The following is a 27173-nucleotide window of genomic DNA, read 5'->3' as shown; positions in this document are numbered from 1 at the left end:
CAGCTGTGCCTCATCAGTTTCTTAGGCTGTAGGGAAGGATTCCTTGCAGGGACCCCCCAAAAACCGGGCACAAACAGGAGTTTTAGGCGCTACAGCTGGTGAAGTAGGGGGACGCTCTCAGCCCGAGGCAGGGCCACTTTCACCAAAGCATCAGGAACAGCATACGTGCTCTCGCAGCCCCTGGGTTGCACTGGGCACCTCCAAGGATCTGACACCGAGGGGTGTCAGCCTTGGCCAAGGCCTCCTGGTTTCATTCACACACACACACACACACACACACACATGGGCGTGTGTAATGGTCTGTTTAATCCATTCCCGCTCCACCCCTGCCCTTGCTCCACCCCTGCCTTAGCACCGAGTTTCCTCAGCAGAAATCACCAACTTCAGACGGTTCCACTGCTCAGAGAAGTTGTGAAACCCAGAGGTGGGAAGGAGCTGGGGCTCCCAACCTCAGGGCAACTACTCACCAGCAGTGGCTATGATTATCAAATCAGCACGCTTCTAGAATCCAGAACGCTTTTTCTGTGTGCAACGTACTTTTTGTCTTTCTTTTTTTAACCAACCACTATCACTCCCCTCCCCCCCTTCCCACGGAGAATAGACGCCCGAAACACTGAACCACAGCTGTACATGCGATTTGGGGCTGTGACTCTCGATTCTGGCTACATACCAGAATCACCTGGAGAACTTTAAAAATACAGATTCCCAGGCCCCAGGTGGGAATAGAAATTCTGAATTAACAGGTCTTAAGTGTGGTCTGGGCACCTGAATTTTTATAAGAAGGCGGGGTTGAGAACCTTCTGTGGTGAGCCTAACAATACAATATGAATCATTAAGAAGCAGAAGTCCTGGCTGCCACAGCTTACCTTCAACCTCAAACCTCTTTCCATCCTGTCTTCAACTGTGGGCCCTACACTCTGGCCCCTGAGTGATTGTACAGTGATCCCGAAACTCTCTAAATGAGTAAGAGAGTCAGTCATTTCTTTGAATGCAAGTTCAAGAATTAGAATGTTTAAGGTGGAAGAAACTTTAAAATCCTGCTAAGCTGATGCCTTTGGTTTCTAGAGAAGGAAACCAGGGCCCCAGGGTAGTAAAGGGGCTCACCCAAGCTCAGAAAGCTGCTTCACAAGGGGCCAGGCCTGGAACGCAGGTCTCTGCCTCTGGTTCTCTCTCCTGCACACCAGAGCGGAGCCCCTACAGTGGCAGATCCCTGACAAAAGCAGTGGTCATTGTTTACTTCTTGGTTGCTTTCAGCAGCCATCTCTCACTGCTCCATCTCTGGAAGGCGCCACCTCCTCGCCGGCCTTAAATGGCGGAGGGCAAAGACGGCTCTTCTCTTTAAACGTCCCTGAGCAAGCTGGTCAAATCATAATCCTCAAAGAGTATACTTGCTGGCTGGCTGAGGCTCATGGAAAAAGCCATTAGCAAAGAGAGTCTACCCAAGTTGTAAAAGGGCACTCTGTTGAGCTGTGGGGCTGAGAGACCAAAAGCCAGCAGTGGATTTTGGTTTCTTGTGGATAAGAGAGAGCTGATTGTTGGTTTCAAAATTTCTAACTGACCTGTGAACACGGTTCCCTTCCTTCCTATACTTTTACGGCACCACGGTTAGAACGCAGCTGGTGCCTCGAAGCACAGGCTTCCTGTGCTTTGGGTGGTGTGAGAATTCCTCTTTGCCTGCAGACTGATTTCCCCATGCCCGGGAACAGGGAACAGATTCTCATAAAGTGAGCCTCATTCCAGCACTAGCCTGGAAGCTCCAGGCAGGTAGAGGTGTGTGACTGCCTGAGTCAGCACGCATTTACAGCTGGACCACAGTGTCTGCTGTCTCCCCGCCTCCCACCTCCACCAACAGCAACTAGAGATGCTTAGTAAATACCTGATGAGTTAAACTATGACAGAACTATAAATAAGGTCATTAAGAAATGGGTCACCTCTGAAAGCAGAGCGTCAGATGAAAAATTAGATTTGTCCTCCAAGAAAATACATGCATCAAGAAAAGAACAAAAGGCAAGAAGCCGAGAAAGAGAGGGTAGAGAGGGGTTGTGAAATGTTAGAGCTGATGTAGACCTCTGAGATTCTTTTCGAGCTCATCCTTTTGTAGGTGCAAAGACCGATACCTAGAGACACCCAGCTGACTCTCCCAAAGTCATAAGGCCAACCTCCAGCCAAAAGTGACCAAGGGGGCTCAGCCTCACTGGAAACGGGACACCAAGGTCTCATTTCCTTCACATGCACAATTTTTGTTCCCTCACTGATTCTAACTTCACTGAACCTGGGGGCTCTGATAATGATGAAGAAGACCAGTGTACATTGGAGGAGGGGGACAGGAAGAAATGGTACAAGGTCGGTTCCAGGTATTGCTGGGATGTTCCAGTATCGATGCTCAGAGAGTGACTGGAACCGAGGGCCCCCAGCTTCGAACAACCACAGACCTGGAAGCCATCCCCTACACTGACACCCAGGGAGAAAGGACATAGTTTGAACTACAACTTGGATTCCGCCCAACTGGGTAGAATGAGGTCCAGAATGTGGTTCGATTTTCTCATCCCTGAAGTTCGGGCTGATAGACAAAATGTAAAAATAAAAAACACAGTGGTCAAAAGATGATATTCAAAAAGATTCTTGGATCAAAGTCCCTTTGTGAGTACTGTTATTTCACCCTCCTCTCAACGGTAACCACTTCCCACATGAGCCCCAGTAAGGCAACCGTGCAGCCCACAAAAGAGATAGAAATATGACCACACTTCCCTCTTATAAACAGGAGATGGTAAACATCTGAGACCACTGGTCCACAGCCGTGGTTAAACAAAGGGTTGGGGGCACCCTGGAATGGCTGTCAGGGCCTCCATCTCCCCACACGCTGACTTTCCCTCAGTGAGCGGTGAACTTGGGCCATTAACTTCAGAGCTGAAGCTGATCAAACAGAACCAACCTCACACTGGGATGGCTTAGGTCGGTTTCACGCCCAGGCTCACCTAGCCACTGCTTCTGGAAACTCAACAGTTTTTGAAGAGAGTAGCTGCTTTGGTTCCAGGCCCATGCACAAAGGCGCCTCTCTGTGGGGGACCACACTAAGAGGGCAGGAGGACACGGTCCCATGTTTCCTGAAGGGTGCCACCTACCCTCCGCCATCTCCCCCTGCGCCCCACATACAACCTCACCTCCTGGGTCAGCAGTGGTGATAGATTCTCTTTGTTCAACAATAAAAGCAAAGAGTGCAACTCTTTCAATCAAGCAAGAAAAACAGGCAAACCTCAAACATCTGTAATTAGTTTTGAGGTGTTCCGAAGGGTCCAGACAATCCCAGCTCCTAGATCAATAGGAAAATAAAACATGTCGCATTGGGACAGGCTCTGTTTTCTCTGAACCAGAAAGAAAATGCATTTGCTGACCTGAAGTCAGTTATCAGCTGACTATGACGGGAAGACTCCCAGGTATTCCGTGTCTGCAGAAAGTTCCATTGGAGAACACGACGACAAACGATCTAAGTCAGCCAGCACTTTGTTTTTAACCACCGAACATTTATAGAATTCTTATTTCTTCACCTATATGCTTTCCGAGAAAGTTTCCGGTAGATTCAAAGCCAGTGAGATGCAGAAAGACACTAACCAGGCAATTAAACTGCACATGGTTTTGAAGCTAGAATACCGCAAGCGCCTTTAGAAAATTTCCCCTGGGTGCAGGAGGCTCTTGGCTCTGTGCTCTGCCCCCACTCCATACTCAAAGGCAAGTTTTTAATCTTCATTTTGTCAACAGGAAAACAAGACTGGTGGAGGGGTAGAGACAGAGAGCTGAACTGGCTGGAAGGACCTGCCTTGAGTCACAGATACACGATCATCTTCAGGCACATCCATTTGTGTCCCCGAGCCCCAACTTCACCCCTCTCCCAAAGCTGCCCTGTGGCAGACTCCTGCGATCCTGCCCCCCTTAGATGCTCCAAACACAACTGTTTCCCCATCTCAATGATGAGCTCCACAAGGGCAGGAACTGGTCTCTGACAGGTCTGCCACCATGTCCTCAGAAATTAGCAAGATATCAGATAAGTGTTCAGAAGTCCACTCATAGAAGAAGGAAATCAACAAGCAATCAATAAGTAGTCATTAAAATGGACAAAGGGATCATTCTTTCCCAGGCGCCTGAAGAGAAAAGGCTTAGCCATGGCATCCCTAAGCAGAAAGGTGATCAGCACCACGAGAGCCCCAGGGGCCATTGGTCCCTACAGTCGAGTTGTGTTAGTGGACAGGACCCTTCCCATCTCAGGACAGCTGGGCATGGACCCTTCGAGCGACCAGCCTGTGCCAGGGGGTGTGGCAGCAGAGGCTAAACAGACTCTTACAAACATGGGTGAAATTCTGAAAGCTGCAGGCTGTGACTTCACTAATGTGGTAAAAACAACTGTTTTGCTGGCTGACATAAATGACTTCAATACTGTTAATGAAATCTACAAACGGTATTTCAAGAGTAATTTTCCTGCAAGAGCTGCTTACCAGGTTGCTGCTTCGCCCACGGGAGGCCGCGTTGAGACTGAAGCCATCGCTGTCCAGGGCCCCCTCACAACGGCTTCACTCTAAGTGGGCCGAGCGCTATATAGTCTGGAATTTTCATAATGTTTTTAAAGTAACATCTTAATTTTTATAATCAACTTTGGAAAGTATATGACTGAGTAAAACAGCTGCAGTATTATGGAAATACCATATAATAAGGGGAATGGGACACGAATTGAAAATGAGCTGATGAATCCAGTTACCGATACTATACATTTCACTCATGCACTCGGACTACTGGATGTGAGAAAATTGTACACCTGCTTCAATCCAGTCCTTTTAATTTAATGTTGTGAAACATTTCATTCTCATGTCAGACATATGATTCTGCTTTTCCTTGAGGAAAAATAAAGATTTAAGTTTGAATGGTAGAGGTAAAGGAGAAAAAAGTGGACCAAAATTTTATATAACATTTTTTCTAATGGCAATAAAATAGACATGCAGATTTACAATAAAAAAAAGAGAGAGAGAGAGAGAGAGAAAGAAAGAAAAGAAAAGAAAAAATAATAAAAATAAAATGCACAAAGGGTCTGGCATTGTATTAAGTACTAAGTACATAATGAGTCAAAGAAATAGCCTGGATCCTTCACTTCAAGAGGCTGATTCCAATCCGCTATTTCAGCCATTGACTGCGTGTGACACAATACGGGCCAGAGAGATACAAGGGGGTTTCTGGAAGGTTTTCCTCCTGGATGAAGGGACCCCCCGGCCCCACCCCCCACCCACACAACTACCTGCTCCCCGACACCCCCACACACAAGGAGAAGCAGCCTTTTCTCTGCCCCAGCCTTTTCTCTGTAAAAAGGGTAACAACGCCTGGAGCAGCTGCAGCCATCCTTAGACCGTGAGGGGTCATGTCTGAAGACAAGAAGAGATCAGGCTGAAGATGGCGGAGCAGAAAGATAGAAGTCTGATGAGTCCCTGCTGATGTCTGAAAACGTCCTGTCCCCAGACTTCTTAGGGGAGATAATTAGCCCCACACTGTTGAAGTTGGTAGTTGGATTTCAAGTTATTGCTGCCAAAAGCATCCTAAGACATTGAGTCTGGCCCCTGATACAGAGTATCAGCTGGATCAGAGAGGGAAGGGGCCCTGGCTAACTGCAGTACCCAGGCATGAGGGACCGAGGGCCTCCGGAGCAGAGGGGCAGGCGGCAACGGTGAAAAAAAAACTGGAACTCTAAACACAAAAGCAGATTCCACCCTTACCCGCAAGATGGCTTGGTCATCTCCATGAAGTCCTGGGCCCAGTTCCCATGCTGACTACCCAATGAACTGGAACATAAATAATTAACACTCCCTGCCCATATTCCCCCACACACATGCCTCCACGAGTGTGTGGGGGGGGGGGTAGAAAAAGGGGTGGAGTGGGATAACGCATTTTGTTCTATTTCTAGAACAGGGCACAGCCACAAGGATGACGACCAGAGCACTGCAGGATCAGCTGAAGTTCTCCAAGCAAGCGCCAAGTTCGGTTTGGATTCTCACTTAGCTTTTCCCAGCCCGTAACCTGTCCACTCTGCCACTCCAGCGGCTCTCCTTGGAGCTCATCAGACAGGACCGAACCCACGGTAACAGTTGGGTTGGAGAGCATAGAGGGCTCGAGTCCCTCTCCATACTTCCAACAAATCATCTGGGGCAAGAGAAGAAGAGTGAGGCTTGGACAATTTTGCAGAATAAATCCTGAGAACATTAAGCAGGAGTGAAACAATGCAGTCTTTCCATGTTCTCTGCAGAATTCCATTGGCGGTGGGGGGGGTTATGTGGGGCCACGTGCTCCACGGAGGCCCTGGCACATTCCATGCATTTACCACAAAGTGAGAGAAAAGGCATGCTTGCTGTTATTTTTAATTCCTTCCTCAATGCCTTCCAAAATTCTTCAGCAGAAGGATTATCCACTAACTCCCCCAGCTCCCAGCCAGTAGTATATCTTTGAGGACTCAGCTAAACTACAGCAGGAGAGGTCAGCTCACAGAAGTCTCTGCTCCTGGTCGTCAAATGCCATCTAAGTTACCCTGGGCCTGGTGGCATCTCCTGGGTTTCCAAGGGACCCATACTGATGAGGATGCAGACATTCCAGAGCCAGGTGAAGGCCCTACCACGCCCTCACTGGGACCCCCTATCCCCCTAGACACACCCCACCTCCACCTCCCACCTCTGTCCCCTTCCCTTCGGAGCAGCCACCAGCAGAGGCAAATGTTCCCCAACTCCTACTGCAGCCAGGTAAGCTCCAGTGCTAACTTCACTGCGATAGATTATCTCTCAGATCTCATCCGGGTTTAGAATATGATGCTGCCAACTTGCTGAATGACCTCAGGCAATTCATTTCACTTACACTAGCAGTAAATAATCCTGACAGTCCCTTATACTTTATCAGCAGCACATAAACTGGCTGAACTAATCCTGCCGGTTACTGCGGTGAGGTATCACGATCCACAGACAGAGACAGAGTGACTACCCATGTTTGTCTGGATGGGCCAGGTTCACGGCCACTTTCTGACCATAATTAAAAACAGTAGTGCCCTTTTCACTCTTATCACTGTCCCGATTTGTTCAATGAATTACACGGTCACCCTAGATTCTAGAAGGGGTAGAACTTCGCAGGTATATCCAGCTCCGTCTCTTACCATGAGAGCTTCAGAGGACGAGGATGGTAGCCCTTTCTTGGGAAACCTGGGGGCAGACAATCAGGGCCAGGAGCCAGAGACCAGAGTTCAGGTTCCCGTTCTGCCACAGATACCTCAAGCCTCGACCTCCTCCTCTATAAACAGGGCTAACTCCTCCTTCCCAGAGGACTGCAGATGGCTGGAGAAGATCAATCAGCTAAGCGATGGCCCACCACGGTGTCTGGCACACAGTCGGCACTTAGACCGCGGCACACATACCAGGATCACCACCAGATGAGAGGGCTCAAGTGATCTGCGACCAGTCACCACATCTGACTCCACTGTTTCCTTGGATGAGGCAAGAGCATCAGCTCACCTAAGCCTCTGGTACCAGGCCCCAGAGGATGCACACCCTGAGTCCCTATTCCTACCGAGTCCTGTGCATCCTCGATGATTTTCCTCTGTAAAATCGGGGCGTGCATTTGGAAGCCTTCACTCCATCTCTGTCAGAAAGGGCGTTTAGCAATACTCTCGAGTCGTGCTCCATCAAAATATATTAGGTGACACTGCAGGATGTCTTACAGTCTGCAATGCACTTTTAATGCACAGTGTATCAAAGTAAATAACGTCAGCAATCCTACTGAGGAAGGAATTATTTTTCCCATTTTACTGGTGGGGAAAGGGAGGCCCAGAGACATTAGGTGACTTACCCACGGTCACCAAAGCAGTAAGTGTGGGTGCGGGCATTTGAACTCGGGTCTCTTGAATGCAAATCCAGAGTGCTCCACCACAGTGTGCTGCCCCTTGGGTGGCAGGTCTCTGTCAGTATTTTCATAAATTGTCCATGAGCTAGAATCAGTGCTTGGACACAGAACTTTGTCTTCTAAAAACCTATTAACTAACAACAGCAGCAACAACAAAGCTGACTCAAACCAGATAAGGTAAACGGTCCCCAGTCCCTCGATGGTCAATATAATTTCTGTTTACTCTCAGTGATAAAAGAAAGAAACACTGCCAGCTTAAATTGTTTGTACTCTCTTATTAAGGAATATAATATGTATGTACTACACTTACAGCGTTCAGTGAGCCTGCAGTAGAGAAGTTAGATATTCTTGCAGATTGCGGTGTGGTCTGGAATTGGGAAGCCTGGCCTAGATGTCCACCAATGAAGAAATTAAAATCAGTGGCCCGGGACAGTCCACACCAAGGCCCTGTGCCAGGCGCAGGGAAGACCAGAGAGAGGCCAAGGTCTGATCAAGAGCCCCTTGCCTGGGGAGACCAGGCATCTGCATGGAGCCCAGCAACTCCCCGCCTAATTTCCCAAGGAATCCATGTCAAGAGGCTGGCATGACTCACTAGCTAATTACCTGGGCACTGGGGCTCCCGGAGTCCTCCTGGCTGTACAACTCGTCTTCTCTCCTGATGGCAAATGAAATGTGATGTTCGCCCTGGTCTAGACATCGCCTAAAGCTGTCCACATGGTGGTGGAAGGGAATCTGACTCTGACCTGGATAACTCAGGCAGAAAACCCACTGTTACCAGCCAGGTCGGGGGAGAAAATGAAGCACGGACAGAAGAGCGGCTTCGGCCAGGCCACTCCCTTCTTCAAAATCTCCTAGGCGCTTACAGAGCAGGCCAGGTCCAAACGCCAAGTTTGGCTGTCCAGAGCCCTTGGCAACATCCTTCTCCAACTCCTCTCTGGCCCCTCCCTCTTCCACACTCTGGCCACCCTGAACTGTCCTGCCTGCCCCAGACACCAGGCCCTGCATGCTCCGTCTGGCCAGCGCTCCATGCAGGCTTCGCCACCCTCCCCCACTCCTGTGCACCCTTCGAGGTCCTGCTCGAGCATCATCTCGCAGGTGATGCCTTCTGACTCCCCCAGAAAGAGAGCTGCTCTTCCTCGGGGCTCCCAAACAACACTGTGTTCAACCATTGTGAGAGTTTTTCCCATGAGCCCACTGCAACTGAGGTCATCGTGTCCCTTTCTGCCTCCGCACAGTTCAGAGATGAGACTTCACCCCTGCATCTCCAGACACCCTGAGGCCCAGCACAAAGTCAGTGCCTAACACAAGCACCCAACAGACGAACACGTGATCAGTGTGCAGCTCTCTGCTGCGCCCCAGAGGGGCAGCTGCAACCCGTCTGCATCGCCTTCTCCCTCGTCTGCCTTCTCTCGGGTCTGGGTTCAGGGAGAGGAGAAGCCGTCTCTGAGGGAGTCCCCACCGTCCTGTCCTGTCCGTGCACTGACGCCACAGCTGAGAAGACGGTGCTGCACACGGGCCGCCTCTGCCATCGGTGGGTCCGCGAGCACAGATCCGCAGGAAGGCCCCCACCCCACACCCCAGTTAGAAAGTAGAAATCAAGGTACCAAACATAAACAGAATGTGCTCTGTTCTCCTATCTTAAAAGATACTTTAAGACAAACTGAAAGGCCAGGTTTGGAATTTAGAATTCTCTGATTCCTGGGTCTCACAATGGAATGTGGACGGACACTTGGGGACAAGTGGCCCCTAATCCCAGCCCACTCCAGCGCCATCCCACACCTGGAAGGGCTCCCAGCACACCCACGCAAACACCACAGACCCGAGTTCCACCTGATTCCTCCATGCCTCACACCCCTGGTCAGCCCATGGTCTGCACGCTGCCCGTGGTCCACGCAGTCTTCCCTCAGGCAGATGGACCTGTGGCCGAGGCCCACACGGAACTTGGAAGCAGGCTCGAGACCTCTGGGGCAGGGAACTCAGGTCAGGGCCCACCGTGTGGTCTGCAGGCTCTGGAAGGGCCACCCCTTGGCCGTATAGCTCTGCCCCATGAAAACATGGCCCTCCCAGCCAGGGTCCCCTCCTGCACAATGCCAAGGGCGGTCACGGGGACCACCGCCCATGTCTAGGTGTATCAGAGCCATGAGTTTCTGGAGCTGACCACGGTCACTTGCCAGCCAAGCCAATAGGTAAGGTGGTAACTTCAGGGAAAGCCAGAACTGCCTTCCAACAGGGCCTCCAAAATCACCAGCAGCAATAAACATCATACACCTCCACACAGTTACGGGCGGGCTATCGGTGACAAGTGCGTGAGTCACGGCCTTTCTTCTTCAGGATCTTGCCCATCCCCCACCCCAGGAGCACTGATTCATCAAAGTTTGTTTTCAATACTATTATTTTTAGTCAGCCCAACAATTTTAAAATGACGATAGAGAGGGGGAAGGGCAGAACCACCTAAGAATGTGAATTGTTTCTCTTTCAATAGCCTGCCAAGCCCTAAACCAACAAGCAGCATGGTTGTGTGCTCTTGGTGTGCACGGGTTGGTGGTAGATTCTGTTGCTGCATAAACCAAGGTTCCCCAAATGGTGAGCTCTGAGGGCAAGGGGGGGTGGGGGGTCCTCAACTGAAACTGATTGACACCATCAGTCACATCAAATTTGCCCCTTGAAAGGCAAAGTGAGTGTTTACTGAGTGCTGTGAGCTACAAATATCAGCCACGTGCTTGAGCTACCCTACCTCATCCGGGGTGATTTGTATGAAGTAGGTGTTCCCACCCCCATTTTATAGATGAGAAAACTGGGGCCCAATGCATGGAAGCAAGTGGATCTCAGGGTGCCACACGGCTAGTGACTGGCAGGCTCAAACCCAATCTGCAGGACTCCAGATCCCTCTGCTCTTTCTTCACTCCTGAGCTCTTCCTGCCCACCCGGCCCCCCACCCTGCTCTGCAGGTGATACTTTAAGAATCTGTTTGGGTACAGAGAAATGGCAACCGACAAAATTTAAAGGTTAGCAGAACAAACTCACTCACTCCGCCCTCCCGGGCACGGGGAGAAGTGAGGCTGAATTCAATGAGGGCAGGAGAGAGTTCACAATGGGGAGATTTGAAGCAAAGGGAAAAAACCCAATTCCCATCCTCAGTGCCTGCTTTCAGCCACTTGTAACTACTCAAAAAGTCCTTTCTGGATCCATTACTCCACATTTGGGCTTAGCCCAGAGGTGATTTTTTAAGGAAAAAATGCCTTTTGGCATTTTTGAGCTGTGACAGCATAAAAACAGACCTTTAAAAAACACACACCCAGAAAGCATTACTATTTTCAAAAGTCCAGTTAAAGAGAAAAAAACGGTGACACCTCAGAGCTCCAGCTTGGTTTGGCAGTTTGTGATGTGACACTCAGCAGCAAAGGTGACCAGCTTTGCGACTCCGTGGGTTTCCAAGGCAAGCCCGTACACCACGTTTCTTAAACAATTCTCTCGTTCCAAACCCCCAGCAAAGCACTCAGGAGAGAAACTCGCCAGATGTAGGTGGAGAAAGCCATGTGATACAGAAAAAGTACTATTTTGGGAGAACTCATTTTTCATTTCCTAGCTGGGGTTTAATCTCGTAACCTCCACAGTGCCCAACAAAAGGTGCGTGCTTACGCAATCAAGTATGGCCTTTCCTTATATAGATACTTGAAAATAAATAAAGGAAGCTTTCTGGGTAAACTCTGACATATGAGCAAACATTTTCCACAGGTATCCTCTATAATGCCTACCTCTTACATTTCACCATTTTTAGGCGTTTGTGGTCATTAGTGTAAGTAAACTTCCTGCTCTGAGAATAGCCAAAAATAGCAACAAAGAAGAATTGCTCACTGCATCTAAAGACACAGAGCCTCCACATCTTCATCTTCATGCTCAGCTATTTTTAGATTCCTTTACAGCTAAATTTCACTGATTTTGACTCACAAGGGAAGGAAGAGGTATGGAGGAAAGTGGGGAAAAATAACCAAAATTAAAGACTAAGTTATGGTTTTCTTACTTGTACTTACAGAAATGGATTGGCACCAGACTGACAGGGTCTTAGGACATCAATAATGAAGAAAGATCTGTGGTTCATTGATCAACTGGCTTTGTGCGAGTAGACGCTTCTAACGCGCTTGCTTGAAAACTGCTCTGGAGTTAGAAAGGCTCTCCCACAGACCTTACCCGGCCTGCTGTCCAGCTGAGAAAACCTGAGGCCCAGAGATATGAAGTGACTCGCCCCAGGCCACACAGCTGACCAGAAGCAGAGCTAAGTCTAGGACCTACCCAGGTGTGTGGATTCCTGCCTTCAACATGACCCCCAAACCATGTTTATAACTACTATTTCTTTGACAGCATTTATGAAGAGAAGAGGCCTGCTAAACAAACTTTAGCCTAGTCCAGAATTAGCCAAACCTCTTAATTAATAGGCTTCTACTATGTTTTCATTTGAAACCGAGTCTCTCTGTCTAAACACTCTGTACCCGCGTGCCACTGTGGCGGCTGCTGTTTGCAGCAGAGGCCCCAGATAATCAGCAGCAGATAGTGCAGCTCGTGCTATAGATTTGTTATTTCTAAGACCGTTAATTAAGTCAAAACAAAGAGTAACGTTACACACTCATACTCTCTCACCCTTGTCAGGAGTCAATAAACTGCAGAGCTTGGGGGATTTGGCTCTCTGACATCAAGAGAACAGTATTTACAAATTAACTAGAGTGAACACCCAGACCATCGTCTCCACGCCACAGAACCCGTGTTGGCAGCCAGCGGACTAGAAGCTGCAGGAAGGCAGGGACCGTGGCCGCCTTCCTCACTCTTTTGTCCCTAGGGTGCACTGAAAGCATAAAAGTGAAGTGGACAACTTCTCCTGGAGTCTTTGTTCTGAAACTTGGAATAGAGTAAAATTAGAAATGGAGCTTCTGCAGGGTGGGGTTAAATAGGGCGGCTTCCAGCTGTTTACAGGAACCGTTGTGCTTGGAGACCGAGGCTTCGTGGCCTGAGAGGCTGTCAGTGGTCAACGGATAATTCCCGGCCCTCACTGGGGAGAAGCTAGTCCCGTCCAAGGGTGCACCGACCATGGGTGTCTGCAGGAGGCCGGTCACTCTCCCAAGGCCCCTGCATGTGCACGGTCTTTCTGGGCACTTCTCTCCTCAGGTGTAGATTTGGGGAAGGGGGCAGGTCGATTTTTTTTATCCTCACCTGAGGACATGCTTATTGATTTCAGAGAGAGGGGAGGAGAGGGAGAGAGAGAGGAGAAGGCAGGGAGAGAGAGAGGGACAGAAACATTGATGGTTGCCTCCAGTACGTGCCTTGACCGAGGATAGAACCTGCAACCTAGGCATGTGCCCTGCCCAGGGACTGAACCTGTGACCTTTCGGTTCACAGTATGATGCTCCAATCAAGTGAGCCACACTGGTGAGAGCTGATTTTTTTTTTAAATAGGTTACTACTTCAAAGGAAACAAGGACAAATATTAATTAGTGCTACTCACGAGCCCGGTTGATTGAAAAAGCTGCATTCCACCTTAGAGAACATAACCACACTTACAGGAAACTGCGGGGGAAGTGGATAAAGAAGGCAGGGGCATAAGGTAATGGGGATGAAGTCTGATTTCGATTTTTCAGGCAAGCACTGCTTCGTTCTATTTATTTCGTACAGGAGTGCAGGCAGAATAATAGCTGGACAGAATAATAGTGCATCAAATGACATTAAATTCTCCTCATAAATTAACAAGTGAAAATTAATGGTTGCTCAGTCCATTAAATAGTGTTAATTTTATCTCCATTATAATAATACAGCAATTACAAGTTTACATCATTAAAACCAATATTTATTTTTCAAAAAACTCATTTTAATTGGATTCCTGATGTGACTAGCTTGAGCCGAATTCTCTCAATTTCATCATCTTCTTGCATTTCTCATCAGAACTAAAACGACTACTGGATTCACTGACTGTTTTCCTATTGTTAGAACTGTCACTTAAAACTTTATATCCTTGCGAAGACTTTTCAAAATACATTACTAGGCGTTCTTACATCTGTACAAAAACTCAGGCTTAAAGAGTGTGTTTTCAGCAAGTGTGAAGCAGAGAAATGACAGACCAGGTCTCATCAGAACTCTGAAGCACCGAACACCCACAGTCGTCTTCGAGCTGTCCACTTCTTATTGACACTCTGTTATATTCCGAGTTAATCTGTCTACAGTCACCGTTCCCACCGAGGAAACCTGAATTTCAGGTTCAAAGTACTAAGTTACTTTTTTACTTCAAAGAGGGAACACCTGCCTGCGGAGTCAAATACTGCTCAGGGTCACGAGCCCTCTGGTGCGCGTGGTACCGTCACTCATCCGCAGCAGCGCTATACTTAGCAAACAGCGGAAGATAAAGGAGTCAAGGCCTCACTCTTGTAGGCTACCACCACCAGGAGCCAAAAGCGCTCGTGACCACCTGCAGTCCAGAAACCTCCTTCGGATAGCAACGCCTGTGCTCCTTTGCTATTCCAGCTCACACTGACCCCTTCCTCCTCTCCCCACCTCCTGCCCCCTCGTCTCTGCACTTTGGACATCCTTCCACTGCAGCTCTTGCCCTGTATCTTTGGGCAAGTCTGCCTCCCACTCTAGGCAAGGAGCTCCTTGAGAACAGGCGTCCTACCTTGCTCATCATAGTAGGCATTTAATCAATGATTAAATAATTTAGTAATGAATGAAGGATACACCCAAAGGGCTAAGCATAACACTTAGGTCTGTCACACTCTCTGGTTTACGAAACACTTCCACGAGTCCCATCTCACCCTGATTTTACAGGTGCAGGCATGAAGGCTCTGAGACAGTCCATGAACCCTTAAACCCACCCAGGTATTAAGGTGTCAAGATTCATAGAAAAAAGATGGCTATCATTACGATGTTTTCTAACACAGTGACTTTACAGTATTTAAAAGACTTAACATAGGTCATCCCCGCTGAACCTCCCCCCCACAAATTTCACGCCATACGAGTGTTTCTATTTCTTTTGGTGGCTGGGACTAAGAAAGAAATAGCAGTTAGACACTCAAATAATGAATAGTGCCCTATTAATGTTTCCCTTACTGAAGGGTAAGCTCCTCACAGGCAGGGGCCATCTCAAATTTATCTCTGCACCCTCCCCCACTGCCTGGAATACTGACTCAGACGTGACAGGGCCAATAAATAACAATGAATCAACAAAGTCCAACTGTAACACTTCATTAGGAACTGTGAGTAAGGGGCTGTTTGCAACATGCATGGGCCCAAACATTCGATTCCTGGGTGCAGCAGCAAGCTCCAGGGTTCCAAATGTCAAGGGAACGTCAAGCTGATCCTGGGTTCAGCCATGGCTCCAAGCCAGCCCCACAGTCAGCTACTCATGCTGTGGGCCCCTCCTCTTCCCAGCCCCTGTGTGCAGCTCTCCTAGTCAAGGTTAACAAGCAGCCTTGGCAAAAGGTCTGTCCCCAGAAGTCTGAGAAAGGAGTGTCAATGATGAGGACCTTTTCCCCTTTTCCCTGGGGTGAGAGTAGCCTGGCAAAGCCCAGGTAGGTAACGGGAGGAGGCTGTGCTGAAAAAGCACAGAGAGGTAGGAGTTGGTGTGTACCAGAAGACCTCCCACTTGCCTCTGTACTTGGGGCTTTGACACAAGGGAGCTCAACTTCCCTTCCAAGCAAACCAAGCCAGGAGCTTAGTCCAGCTCCTAACAACTGTGCCGAGGCATCGATCCTGTCGGTGGAGGCACAAGTTATCAGAGTCCATCAGAACAGTCATTTTCAGTGTGCCTGGCTCCTGATGGCTGACATGACAGGCACACCCTTCTCCATTCCTCGGTGGCGACTGCTGACTCCATTCTTATAAACTGGCCAGGAAGATACCTGCACTCACCTCAGGCACTCACGCAGGTGGGGAGAGAGATTCTGTTCTACAACGTGTCTGGTCTGCCCATCCTGCCAGACCTCAGCGTACCCCGAGAGCCCCCGGGTCGGTGCGCCTCAGTCAGCCTCTCGCCACCTCCTCGGCACCAGTCTCCTGCACATTCTTGCTATCAATAAGCCTGCATCACCCCGGCTCCTCTGACCACTGAGACAGGGTAGAGCTGGTAAAAGAGAAGCAAGCATGCGGGCTGGAGGGTCCTAACACACAGCTATAATTGCCTGACGTTACTGTTGCTGCTCACAGTTACATTTGAGCCAAAACACTTGTCAAAATCTCCTTGGACTGAGGGCTCCTGAACCGCCAGGTCCAGATCTCACAGAGCATTTTGAAGCACCCCAGCCCTCACACACAGTAGGATAACTTATAAAAAGGCAGTCTGGAGAAGGCAGACAATCTGACGAGCGACCAACAATCCACGGGGCTTACCAGACACGTCCATATCACTAGTGTGAGGCCAGCAAACCACCTCCCCAAGACGTGGCCTTTAGTTGTCTGCCCGAGACCAAAACAGCAGCAGCTGCTGCCAGGGGAGACAAGGAGGCCCAGAGGCGTGGGCACAAAACCCAGGGATGGAAACCCACTTTGCCTGGGTTCACCCAAGCAGCTGAGTTTCCCCAACTGAGACAAGATGTTTTTTAAAAATCTGCCTTATCAGTAGGTCCTTGCCAGGCAAGTAGAAGATGCCTCACTCCTAACAGAGTATTGAGAGACCAGGGAGCAAGTTACCTTGAACTCTCGGAAACATCCAAAGCTTCATATGCCTCAGGCTGCAGAGAACTTTGGAAGAGGGAAAAGCAGGCCAAAGCTCTGTTCGCCCAGTGGGCAAACTTCAACCAGGACAGGGGAAAGCAAGGCCTCTCTCCGCTGGCTGTCAGCAGCCCTCAGATTGAACATTAGCAACCTAACCAACCAAGATCCCCACAGCCCTCCCCCCCACACACACTAGTTAACAGTCCTTTAGCATTCAACAAAGAATGTATTCAGAACCTTCAAAGTAAACAGCAGCAGGGGGCAGGAAAAGGAGCACATTGGGTCAGAATCCCTTGTCTACTGTAGCCAGCCTTTCTACCTCTCTCCTCTGAAGTTTTCTCAACTTTAAAAATGAGATAAACCTTAAGCCTAACTGCCTTATCCGTTTTCCAGGATTTTCTTCCTTTCTTCGTTTCATAAAACCACGTGAAAGTGCTCCATACACTGCAAAGCATTTTACACAGCTGCTCATTTTATACTTGGTATCTTTTTTTCTGTTGCAAGGCATAAACCACTTGTCCTCAATGCACCTGGGCGGCTAAGAAGGCAGGTCTCAGAAACCCCTCCTCAGGAGGGAGGAGCAGGACACTCATTCACCCTGCTCATCCACCCCACCCCACCAAAAGAATAAAGAAGAATTAAGAACCAGAGCTGGGACCAGAACCCAGGGCTCCCTGACCATCACATCACACCACCTCCTCTGAAGTCAGTCCTGGCTCCAGATCACACGCCTAGAGCGCACTTCCCAGACAGCACACCGCCTTCCCGCCCCCTTTATTGACTGGATCCACCCAGTTAAAAAAAATTATTATTTTTTAAAGTCAGAGCTCCCACCATATGTGGCATTTATTTCCAGAGGAGGCCTGCCCTGGGTTCCCGGGACAGATGTTGCTTTGTGCCTGCCTGACACGGCTGGCAGCTCTCGCACAGCTGCTCCAAGCAGGTGGCCAAGGACGGAGTCCACTCCTGGCTCAAGAGCAAGGATGACAATCTCTGTGGAGCTCAAGCCCATGAGACCCTCTACACATTCCTCTGCAGCCCAGAACCCCAAAGACATCCCCCTCCCCCCACACGCCCTCCCCTGGCACAGAGTCAGACTTTAGAGGGGCCCAGAGGGAGAGATAGGAGACCAGGGTGTACTCCTCCACAACACACACCCCAATTTCCAGTGAGGCAGAGAGCAGCTGAACTAAGAGAAGGTCCTGGGGATTGCAGAGAAGCCATAGACCCCTTCTATCAGCCATCTGTGAGCTCCCCCCCGCCCCGCCCCCCCGACCTAGCTCGCGCGATGTGGATTATAAAGGAGATCCAGACAGATGGCAAAGCTCTCGGGGAAGGAGGGCTCTGCAGGAATGCAAGGGCCACTGCGAGGCCCACTTTGGGGTGCGTTTTGTTATCTGGTTGGCTCTAAGCCCCCTCTGCTGTGCATCAACCCGAAATCTCAGACTGAAAGGAGGGCAAGAAAAGGTCGGGGGAGTGGCGGGGGGTGCAAACCCCACTCTCTGCCACTTGTCTCTCATCTGAAAGACGGAGCATCGTACTGCGACCAAAGTGAGTGTGTGCGGAGGGGGCGGGAGACTGGCACAACCAAGGCTAAAAATACTCGATAAAAATGCTAATCCCGAAGGCAAAGAGAGAACGAAGAAGGAATCTGTCAATCACAAGGCTCCTGCTCCTCACCCACAGCCCCAGCTGTACCGACTGCATTCCTGTTGAGGAGGAAAGACGTGGGGGGACAGAGCTGAAGAAAAGAAAGGGAGAGACACCACCACCTCCACGAGCGCGGGCCTCGGGGGCGGGAGGCGACGGCGGAGGAGGGGCTCTGGCCCGCGGAGCCGAACAAAGCGGGCCTCAACTTTGAGCCCGCAGCTCCCCGGAGTGGGGGCGGCCAATTCCAGCAGCGCCCCCTTCCCGGGAGGTGAAAAGCGAGTGTGAGTTCTGGAAGTAGGAGTGCCGCGTGGAAGCCCCAGGCACTGAATCTTTGCAAATCCAGAGGTTTTGTTTGGGGTCCCCTTTCTGACCGCGCTCCCACCCCCGCCCTTTACACACACGCGCACACACACTGTCTCTCCCGATCCAACCCCCCCGCCCATGGCCGGCCCCGCAGCACAGGGGTCGCTCGGGCCCCCACCTGGGGATGGTGATGCACTTGGTGTTGACGTTCTGCGTGGTGATGGCCTTCTCCAACTCGTCCAGCTGCCCCGTCTTCTTGAGCTTCTTGACCAGACTCTTGACCGCCTTCTCACACCACTTCTCCTCCTGCCCGTTCTGCTCGCCCTTCTTCCAGCCCAGCAGGCGCTTCACGATCGGGGGGGTGAAGGGCAGGATGGACGACATGGCTGGGGAGGACGCGCGGGCGCCGAGGGACGCCCCCGGCGGGGCTGGGCGCGGCGGGACGCCGGGGGCGCAAAGAAGAGCTGGGCCGGGGCTGCCCAAACTTCTTCGTTCCAACTCTCGGCGAACTTGCCGGTGCTCCGGGCCAGGCCGCGGCGCTGCAGCCTACGGGGCTCTCACGGCAGACAGAAGGAAGGCGGGGGAAGCCGGCGGGCGGACGACAGCGGCACCGAGTCGGGCAGGCCCCGAACGCGGGTCGGAGGCGGCGGCCGCGAGCCTCAGAGTGGCAGAAGAAAGTTTGGGTTTCCGCACCGGGTGGCTGTTTGGGTGCCGCCTCCAGGAAGGAAAGTCCAACCCCCAGCCAAACTTTGCTCGCCTCGATCGCTTTGATGCGCAGATCCCTCCGCCTCTGCAGCCTCGCCCCTAGCTACCCTCCTCCTTTACGGCTCGCTCGCTCGCTCCCTGGGCCGGCCAGGGCCGTGCGCCGCGCTCCCGCTCCCGCCCGCTTCCAGTCTGTGTTTCATGCAAATCCGCGTGCTGCCTCCTCTCCAAGCGCTGTCACCGCCCCCTTGCCGCCGGGGCTCCCCGCCTCCGCCCCCGCGCCCCACCACCTCCTCCCCTGGGCGCCCTGCCCGCCCCCAGCCTCCCGGAGGGCGCCCGGCCTCCCTCGCCCGGCGCAGAGCCCGCCCACGTGGGCGAACGGGGACAGTGGCGGCCCGGGCTGGAGCGCGCAGGACCCCGCGCGGCCACGACCTGAGTCCCGCAGGCGCGGGGAGGAAGTCGTGGGAAACGAGAGGCGAGAGGGCCCCCCCGCGCGGAACCCACCCTCAGGAAGCCCCGTTGGAGTTGCGGGCCCGAAAGGGTTAGCTGGGCAGCGAAAGCGTGGTATCCCGCTGAAGGCTGGCAATGCACCCCAGGGAGTACCCGGGTCCGAGAGAGGACGCACTGAAGGCTGAGGCCCAGGAAGTCGTAGCGCGCACTTGGACGCGCCCGCGCTGATCCCAATCAGGGGCCTTGGCGGGCACCCGCGACCTCGGGGCTGTTTTTATTCTCTTCGCCGAGACCGCAACGGCTGAAAGCCCCGAGACTGTGTGTGAAGGAGGGAGTTGGGGGCGGGGAGAAGTGGGCTCTCAAAAGTGGACATTTGGGAATCTCAGTGACTCCCTGGATAATAGCTGAAGCCAGGGGTTCCTTGGGCCTTGTGAATGAGTGCCCGGTAGAAAACGGGCATCAAAGACATCTGGTGAGTTCATGAAGGAATGAATGGGGGCGCTTGACAATTTATCTTTGGGAGGAAATTGCATTACAGGGTGTTTGGAATCTTATGATACAGAACGATCCGAAATTAGACACCTAATAAATGGGAGAGAGAGCTTTGTTTCCGAAGCTGTAAACTCGCAAACTGGGGGGCTAAGAGGGAGTTACTTGGGTAATTTATGTATTCAAAAGTTAGCCTTGGGTTTGGGGAGCTCTGGGGATTTTTCTCTCCACCAGCAGAATTGAGGTGCATCTGCCCACAAAGCCTTCAACTGCTTTCAGGAGTTAGTTACCCCAGGCCTCCAGGGCCTTTCTCCTGCTGCCCCTCCCCTACCAGGCCTGTAGCCCGGTGTCTAAGGCCTTTGTTTGTTTTTAACAGCGGGAAAGCCCCGCTGTGAGAAAGACGTTATCCGCAAACCTTCCTGCCTGGGGTTACGAAGCCCTGGGGGGTAGGCCTGAATCCACAAAGTCAGCCCAGAAGCTGCGGGGGTCCCCTGCCTCGCGGGAGAGAATAGCCTCCCACAAGCCATTCAGCTGCTGCCACCGAGCCTGGCTCTCCGCCCTTCCCTCCTTGTAAGTACCCCCCCCTTAAAGGAGAATCCCTGAACCCCAACTGGGGCATAAGGACCTGATTCCCATTCCTGGCTGGTCCTCCTGCAGCCACTGTAACCTTAAGTTTCACTCCCTTCTTCCCAGCCCGCAGCAGGAAAGTGAAGGAAGGGAGACAATGGACACGTTGGTGGCTTTCTTCATTCCAGGAAGCCCAAGTGCAGCCCACTGATTTAATCATCGCCACCGTCGTGGAGGTAGATGTCCCTATGCCTCCCACTTACAGAGATTACAATACTCAGGATTCCCAAGTAGCAGAGCTGGGATCCGAACCGAATGCTTTGCCACTGCACCCAGCCTCATAGTTGTGGAAGGTGAAGACGACCTCGTTGACAGAGCTCTCTGCAAAACCAGAGTCCTTTGCACAGGCGGGCTATGTGACACTGCGAGAAATGTTTGCTCCCCTGTAAACTGGTGGTGGGGAATCTAACGTGAGAAGGTTTGCAAACAAGTCAAATGTTGTAAAGCAGGAGAACCACGCCTTGGGGCCCCTGGGAAGGCTGAGGGGAGAGGGGCGGATGCGGGAGCTCCATTCAGTTAGACATGCACTGGTTTCTGGGACCTGAACTGAACAATGAAGGTCCCCAACTTCCAGGATCTCAAAGCCTAGAGAAGCTTGTGGGGTGGCAGGTGTGTGCCTGGGAGAAAGGGGCCCGTGCAGTCATCGTCCCATCTCCCAGTAAAACATTAATTGTAACCTGAATCGAACCGAGCAGGTCCAACTGTTGAGAGGTGGTCAAAGTGCAAGGACCTCCAGTTCGGTCCTGGCTCTCTTCCTCCCTTCGCACCCCCCCCCCCCCCGCCCCGAGCATCTCGTCTCTCAGCTGTGAGAACTGGGTCAACTGTTCTTATTGTGCAGAGTGGTGAATCTAGCAAGAGCATTGAAATCATTCTTCTCCAGCGCAAGCCCCTCACTTTGCACAAGCAGAAACGACGTCTGGTGAAGGGAGGCGATTTGCACCCAGGAGGCAAGGAGCCTCAGCGAGACCTGGGGACGAAATGTAGTAGAAGGGCCTCGCATATGCCTCGCCCTCTGAAGTCATGACGTCAGAAGGGCCCTCATTTAGCCCTCATTTTCCTGAGGGGAGGAGATAACTAGTCAGCAGCTAGTTAGTGTGACTAACCACGCTTTCCCGAGCTTTCTTTGCATGCTGGCATCCATGTGATAGGGACAGCTATGCGTGCAGAAGAACAGAGCTGGACCCACGTGTCAGTCCAACAAGCACCATTTCTGGGCTGGTTCTTTCTCCTCTGGCCTCAGTTCTCCATAGGAAGAACTGAGGAAATAAGCCCAGTTTCACAAAGCAATGAGGAGGGCTGAGCGGTGGATTCCTCTGGGTGCCAAGAGGACCCCACGTGCTCCCCTGACTTGGGCAGTGAATGAATGAGCAGCTCCAGATGGATCGGAACTCTGTTCTGGTGCTTGGTCTCCAGTCCAGGGGCCAGCCAGGCCAGCTTTTGCAGAGGTTGTCCTTGGAAGGGAAACGTTATCCCAGTTAATTTTTCATCATAGTAAGTGCAAAGTTCAAGAGAGGTGGGCTGGTATCAGAGGCAGCCACTCTGTTTCCCTGGGAATAGTTAGTCCTATCAGGAAGGAACCCTGTGAGCGGACTTGCCAAAGGGTTTTCTTGTGTTTGGAGTGGCTCCCAGGTGGAATACTGGAAGGAAACAAACACCTGATTTTAATTCCGATTATTTTTCCTTTAGCTAAAGGATGTTGTTTCATCAAAGGTGGTAAATCTAGAGGGAGCATTAAAATTGTTCTGTCCACATCGGACACAGAGATTGACACCCGGGGAAGGGAGGCAACTTGCAGTATGGGGAGAAGTCAGGAGCTAGTCAGGACCAGACAGACCTCTCCTCAGAGCACCCTCACCTGAGGGTGAGCCTCAGTCTTCGCTCAGACCTTTTCTGTAGCTCTCAGTAGCACCTCAAGTACATGAGCTCTCCCCAGGCACTGGACAGACCCAAGTTAAATTTCTAGGTCTGCCCTGGTTGGTGTGGCTCATTGGAGTGAGTGCCAGCCTGAGGACCAAGGCGTGGCCAGTTCAAATCCCAGTTTAGATCACATGCCTGGGTTGCAGGTCAGGCCCCCAGTAGGGGGCGCAAATGAGAGGCAACCACACATTGATGTTTCTCTCCCTCTTTCTCCCTCCCTTCCCCTCTCTCTAAAAATAAATAAATAAAATCTTTAAAAATGTTTCTAGTTCTATCACTTCCAGCTGTTTGACTTGGGGGCAAGTCCCTTCACTCTCTGTGTGTCCGTTTCCTTGCCCACATAATGGACATAATAATAATGCTTGTCTCTTAGGGCTGCTGTAAGGAACCTAATACGCCATGTGGCGAGCTTGCCACAAGCACATGCTGTGTTTTGGGTTTACATGGATATGGTTGATGCTCACCATAGAGTGCGGTGCAGAAGTTAGAAGCACAACGAGTGGGTGGATCTTAAGTGAAAATAGTTACCAGAAAATGAAGTAGATAACAATGCTACTTATATAAAAATTACATATGCTCGAAACAACTATATACATTTTGAAACAAGTCATACAAAAAGACACATTGAACCACTTCACCCCCATTAGGATGGCTATTATCAAAATAACAAAGTAACAAATATTGGTGAAGATGTGGAGAAATTGGGATCCCTATGCTTTGCTGGTGGGAATGTAAAATGACGCAGCCACCATGGAAAGCAGTAGGGTGGTTCCTCAAAAATTAAATATTGAATTACCACTCGATCCAGCAATTCTGCTTCTGGGTATGTACCCAAAAGAAGCAAAAGCAAGGACTCAAAACAGATGTTCGTGTGCCCATGCTCACGGCAGCATGGCTCACTTTAGCCAGAAGGTGGGAGCAACGCAGGTGTCTGCTGATGGCTGTGTGCATGAATAAAGTGTTGTGTGTACGCACAACGGCTTATCAGTGACCGGAAAAAAGAAGTAAGCCCTGACAACACCATGGGTGAGTCTTAAAGACATTGTGCTAAGTGAAATAAGCCAGTTACAAAAAACAAAAACAACAATAAAAAAAACCCCAAAACTGCGTATTCCATTTGTATGAGGCACCCAGGATGGTCAGGTTCACAGAGACAGAAAGCAGAAGGCAGAAGGGTGTTTGCCAGGGGCTGGGGGAGGGGAGGCGGGGACTTAGTGTTTAATGGGTACGGCGTTTCAGATGGGAAGATGAGTAAGTGCTAGAAATGGGTGGTGGTGGTAATTGTACAGCAATGTGAATCTACTTGATGTCACAAAACTGTGTGTTTAACATGGTAAAATACATGGTTAACACGGTAAATTTTATGTTACATATATTTCACCACAATAAAAAAATTCGTGTAGAAAAAACCACACTGAGTACAGTAAAGTAGGTGTCTGAGGGGGGAGGGGGAGGGCCAGGCGGGGGGATAAACCAGTGGATTCCTGAGTCTGTGAGGATGCCTCGCCCTCGGCTCCAGAGCTGCCGTAGTCCAAAGCGCTCCACAGATGGTAGTCAATCCACTCCGTTCTCTAGTTCACTCCAGAGACAGAGCCTTTAGTTTCTAGCACCTTCCAGCCCAGCAATCATGATATCCCAAATTTGGAAAATCCGGTCAAAATTACTCAATATGCCTGCCTCGTGGCAGCCCCTAGGAATAAGTAGGCTCAGGCATTGGCTCCACCTGACAGCTTAGGGAACTGAGGGCCTGGGGACTCCTGCCATTTGGGGGTCTGGGCTGCCCAGGCTGTGGGCCAGAACTTCAAGTTTAGGGTCTTGTTGGAAGTTTTCAGTCACTCCAAGATGGTGGTGGTGGTTTTTGCTTCACAGAGGAGGGACCAGAGATGCAGGGAGGTCAGCTGCTGTTGTCCAAACTGGACTGCTGACCACTGGTAGCCAGCCCAGCCTGGCCCTTTCTGTCCCCAGGGCCTCCAGCTGGATTCCTGGTGTAGATTACAGAGTGTCCCTGGGAGAAGGCGGCTGTGACAGAAGTAGCTGGGAGCAGGTACCGTCCACTCAATCTGGGAAGGTACAGAGAGGGACCAGGTCTGACTTGGGAAGGTTTGGGGCAGGGGGTTGAACTTGGGGTTAGGGACACTGCAGCTATGTGCAGACTGACACACAGGGCCAGGGCTCCGGGGGAGGACAAGAGGGGCCTGCGAGCAGGCAGGTGGTGCCCAGAGCAGGCCTCACAGGGCGACTGTGAGCTCTCCTGCAGGAGCCCCTCCCAGAGGTCAGCAGCTGCAGGTCTGGGGGGGGGGGTCAGGAGAGGATGCTGGTAGGTGTGTGTGTGTGTGTGTTTGATCTCGCCATTTGTGTGTCCCGGTGTGTTCGTCACCCTCTCTGTACACACACAGGCATTGCTGAGGTTCAGGTGTGCGTTGTGTTACATGCCTCTGTCTGCCTGTGCCTCTGAGATCCATCTCCTTCAGGTCACAGTGCTTCATGGAGTCCAGCCCTGTATGTTTACATGAAACAGGTACATGTTACGTGAGTTGTCTCCCTGGGCTCACGTGTTTTTGTCTTTGTATTTTATGTGTGTGTGTGTGCGTGTGTATATATATTCATAAAAGTCACTGTGTTTGCCCCTTCCTGTTTTGGGGGATAGTAAGAGTCACAAGCACAGCCTTGGCTCAGGCCCAGGGTGTCCCTTAGTCCGCCTTCGATTTGCAGTAACATGGACCTAACAGTAGTTGGAAAAATGCTGGTTCGTTATAATTGCACTGACGTTTAAAAGCACATGTGCGCGTGAGCCACAGCTAAAGAGTCGTGTGCCAAAATGAAAATCTAGTTCTATAAAGTCAGTGAGATTATATGCCTTTAAATTATTATTGCTATTTTTATCCTCACCCAAGGACATTCTTTCATTGCGTTTAGAGAGCAGTTGTGAGTTCGATATATATATACATATATATATATATATATATATATAGAGAGAGAGAGAGAGAGAGAGAGAGAGGGAGCAAGAGAGAGATCAGAGAGAGAGAGAGGTGTCAGCCGGTTGCCTTCTCGTAAGCGCCTGCCTGACCAGGGTCAGACTGGCAACTGGGTGTGCACTCAGAGCGGGGATCGAACCCCCAGCCTCTTGGTCTGAGGAATGATGCTCCAGTCAACGGAGCCACACCAGCCAGGCTCCTTTGTCTTTAATACATTGGCAAGCTATTTTTACATTTAAAGTGAATAGAGTATACTATACTGAAGTTACACCTCAATTTTTAAAAAATGCTTTAAAAAGAGATAGAAAAATGTGCAGTGAGAGCGGAGGGGGCCCACCCAGGGTGAGGAACGTGGGTTCTGGAGTGGAGGGGCCGAGGCAGTGGGTGTCAGACTGCTGGTCAGCTGACAGAGCTGCGGAAGCTCCGGGGGGCCTGTTAGTGCCGCTGGGGGGTCAGGCCTCGGGTGTGTGAAAGGAGAAGCGGGGGTCCTCCCCTCTCAGACTAACACACACACATCTAGGGTACTCCACCGTTCATATACAACCCAGGACCTGGAAACATCGTGTGGCTGGCTCAGACTTGGAAGGGATGAAATAAAAGAGAGACAAGGAAAAGCCCACCCCCTCCCAGGTGTTGCACCTAATGGCGTAGAGAGATGAGTTTGGTGATGGTGGGTTTTGTTACAAAAGTAACATGTTTTCATTGTAGAGACATTAAAAGCTTTTATGGCCACATCAATTACAAAAAAGCCTATCTGCAATTAAAATGGTACAGATGACCTTTGAAAACCTAATGTTAAGCAAAAGAACGAGTCACAAAAAACCACGTTATACAGTCCCATTTCCAGGAAATGCCCAGAACAAACCAACTGTATAGACAGAACGTAGATTTCTGGTTATCTGGGGCTGGGGGCGGGGCGGGTGTGGAAAGTGACTCCTACAGGGTGCAGGGTTTGTTTCTGGGGTAATGAAAATGTCTAAAATTGAGTGTGGCGATGGTTGCACAACTCTGAATATACTAAACACAGCACATTTTTTATTTTTAAATGGGTGAATTGTATGATAGGTAACATGTCCCTTCACAAAGATGGATTTAAAAATAATGACTAACACATTTTTGAGATCTCAATAGTGCTCGGCCCCTGTTCTAAGCACTTTACAGCAATTAGATTAACTCCGTTTCTATAGCTGCCCATGGTGCAGGTCATTATCATCCTTTTCTGGAAGAGGACACTGAGACAGGGGAGGTGACCTTGGTGAGTGACCGTGCCCAGCTGGTCCTGCTAGACAGTCAACTGCCTTTTCACTAAATATCATGGGAACATCTTTCTATGTCAATAAATATACACTTACCACCTTATTTTGCACAACTGTGGAGCATTCTGTCACACGAATCTGTCATGATTTCCTAAACCAGTTTCCCAAGGTTGGACATGTAGGCGGCTGTCAACCTTATTTGGTA

The 27173-nt window shown here is 50.6% G+C and overlaps 1 protein-coding gene and 1 pseudogene across 2 annotated transcripts in view; one reads left to right on the top strand and one right to left on the bottom strand.

Moving 5' to 3' along the window:
- Positions 1–19429, bottom strand: part of SMAD3 (SMAD family member 3) — a 113593-nt gene extending 94164 nt beyond the window's left edge. The window contains exon 1 of one of the 2 annotated variants that reach the window (XM_024568458.3): positions 18731–19429. In XM_024568458.3, coding sequence (XP_024424226.1) covers positions 18731–18936 — 206 coding nt within the window. In that variant the 5' untranslated portion in view covers positions 18937–19429. Of the gene's footprint in view, positions 1–16575; positions 16750–18730 lie in introns of those variants that run through there. The other variant, XM_053927706.2, reaches the window with a different exon arrangement.
- On the top strand, positions 1301–4742 carry LOC123480449 (2-iminobutanoate/2-iminopropanoate deaminase pseudogene; annotated as a pseudogene).
- Positions 19430–27173: the final 7744 nt, after the last annotated feature.

This window comes from Desmodus rotundus, chromosome 7 (genome assembly GCF_022682495.2).
Source record: "Desmodus rotundus isolate HL8 chromosome 7, HLdesRot8A.1, whole genome shotgun sequence".
Taxonomy (NCBI): domain Eukaryota; kingdom Metazoa; phylum Chordata; class Mammalia; order Chiroptera; family Phyllostomidae; genus Desmodus; species Desmodus rotundus.
This window is presented reverse-complemented; position numbering and strand designations above follow the sequence as displayed.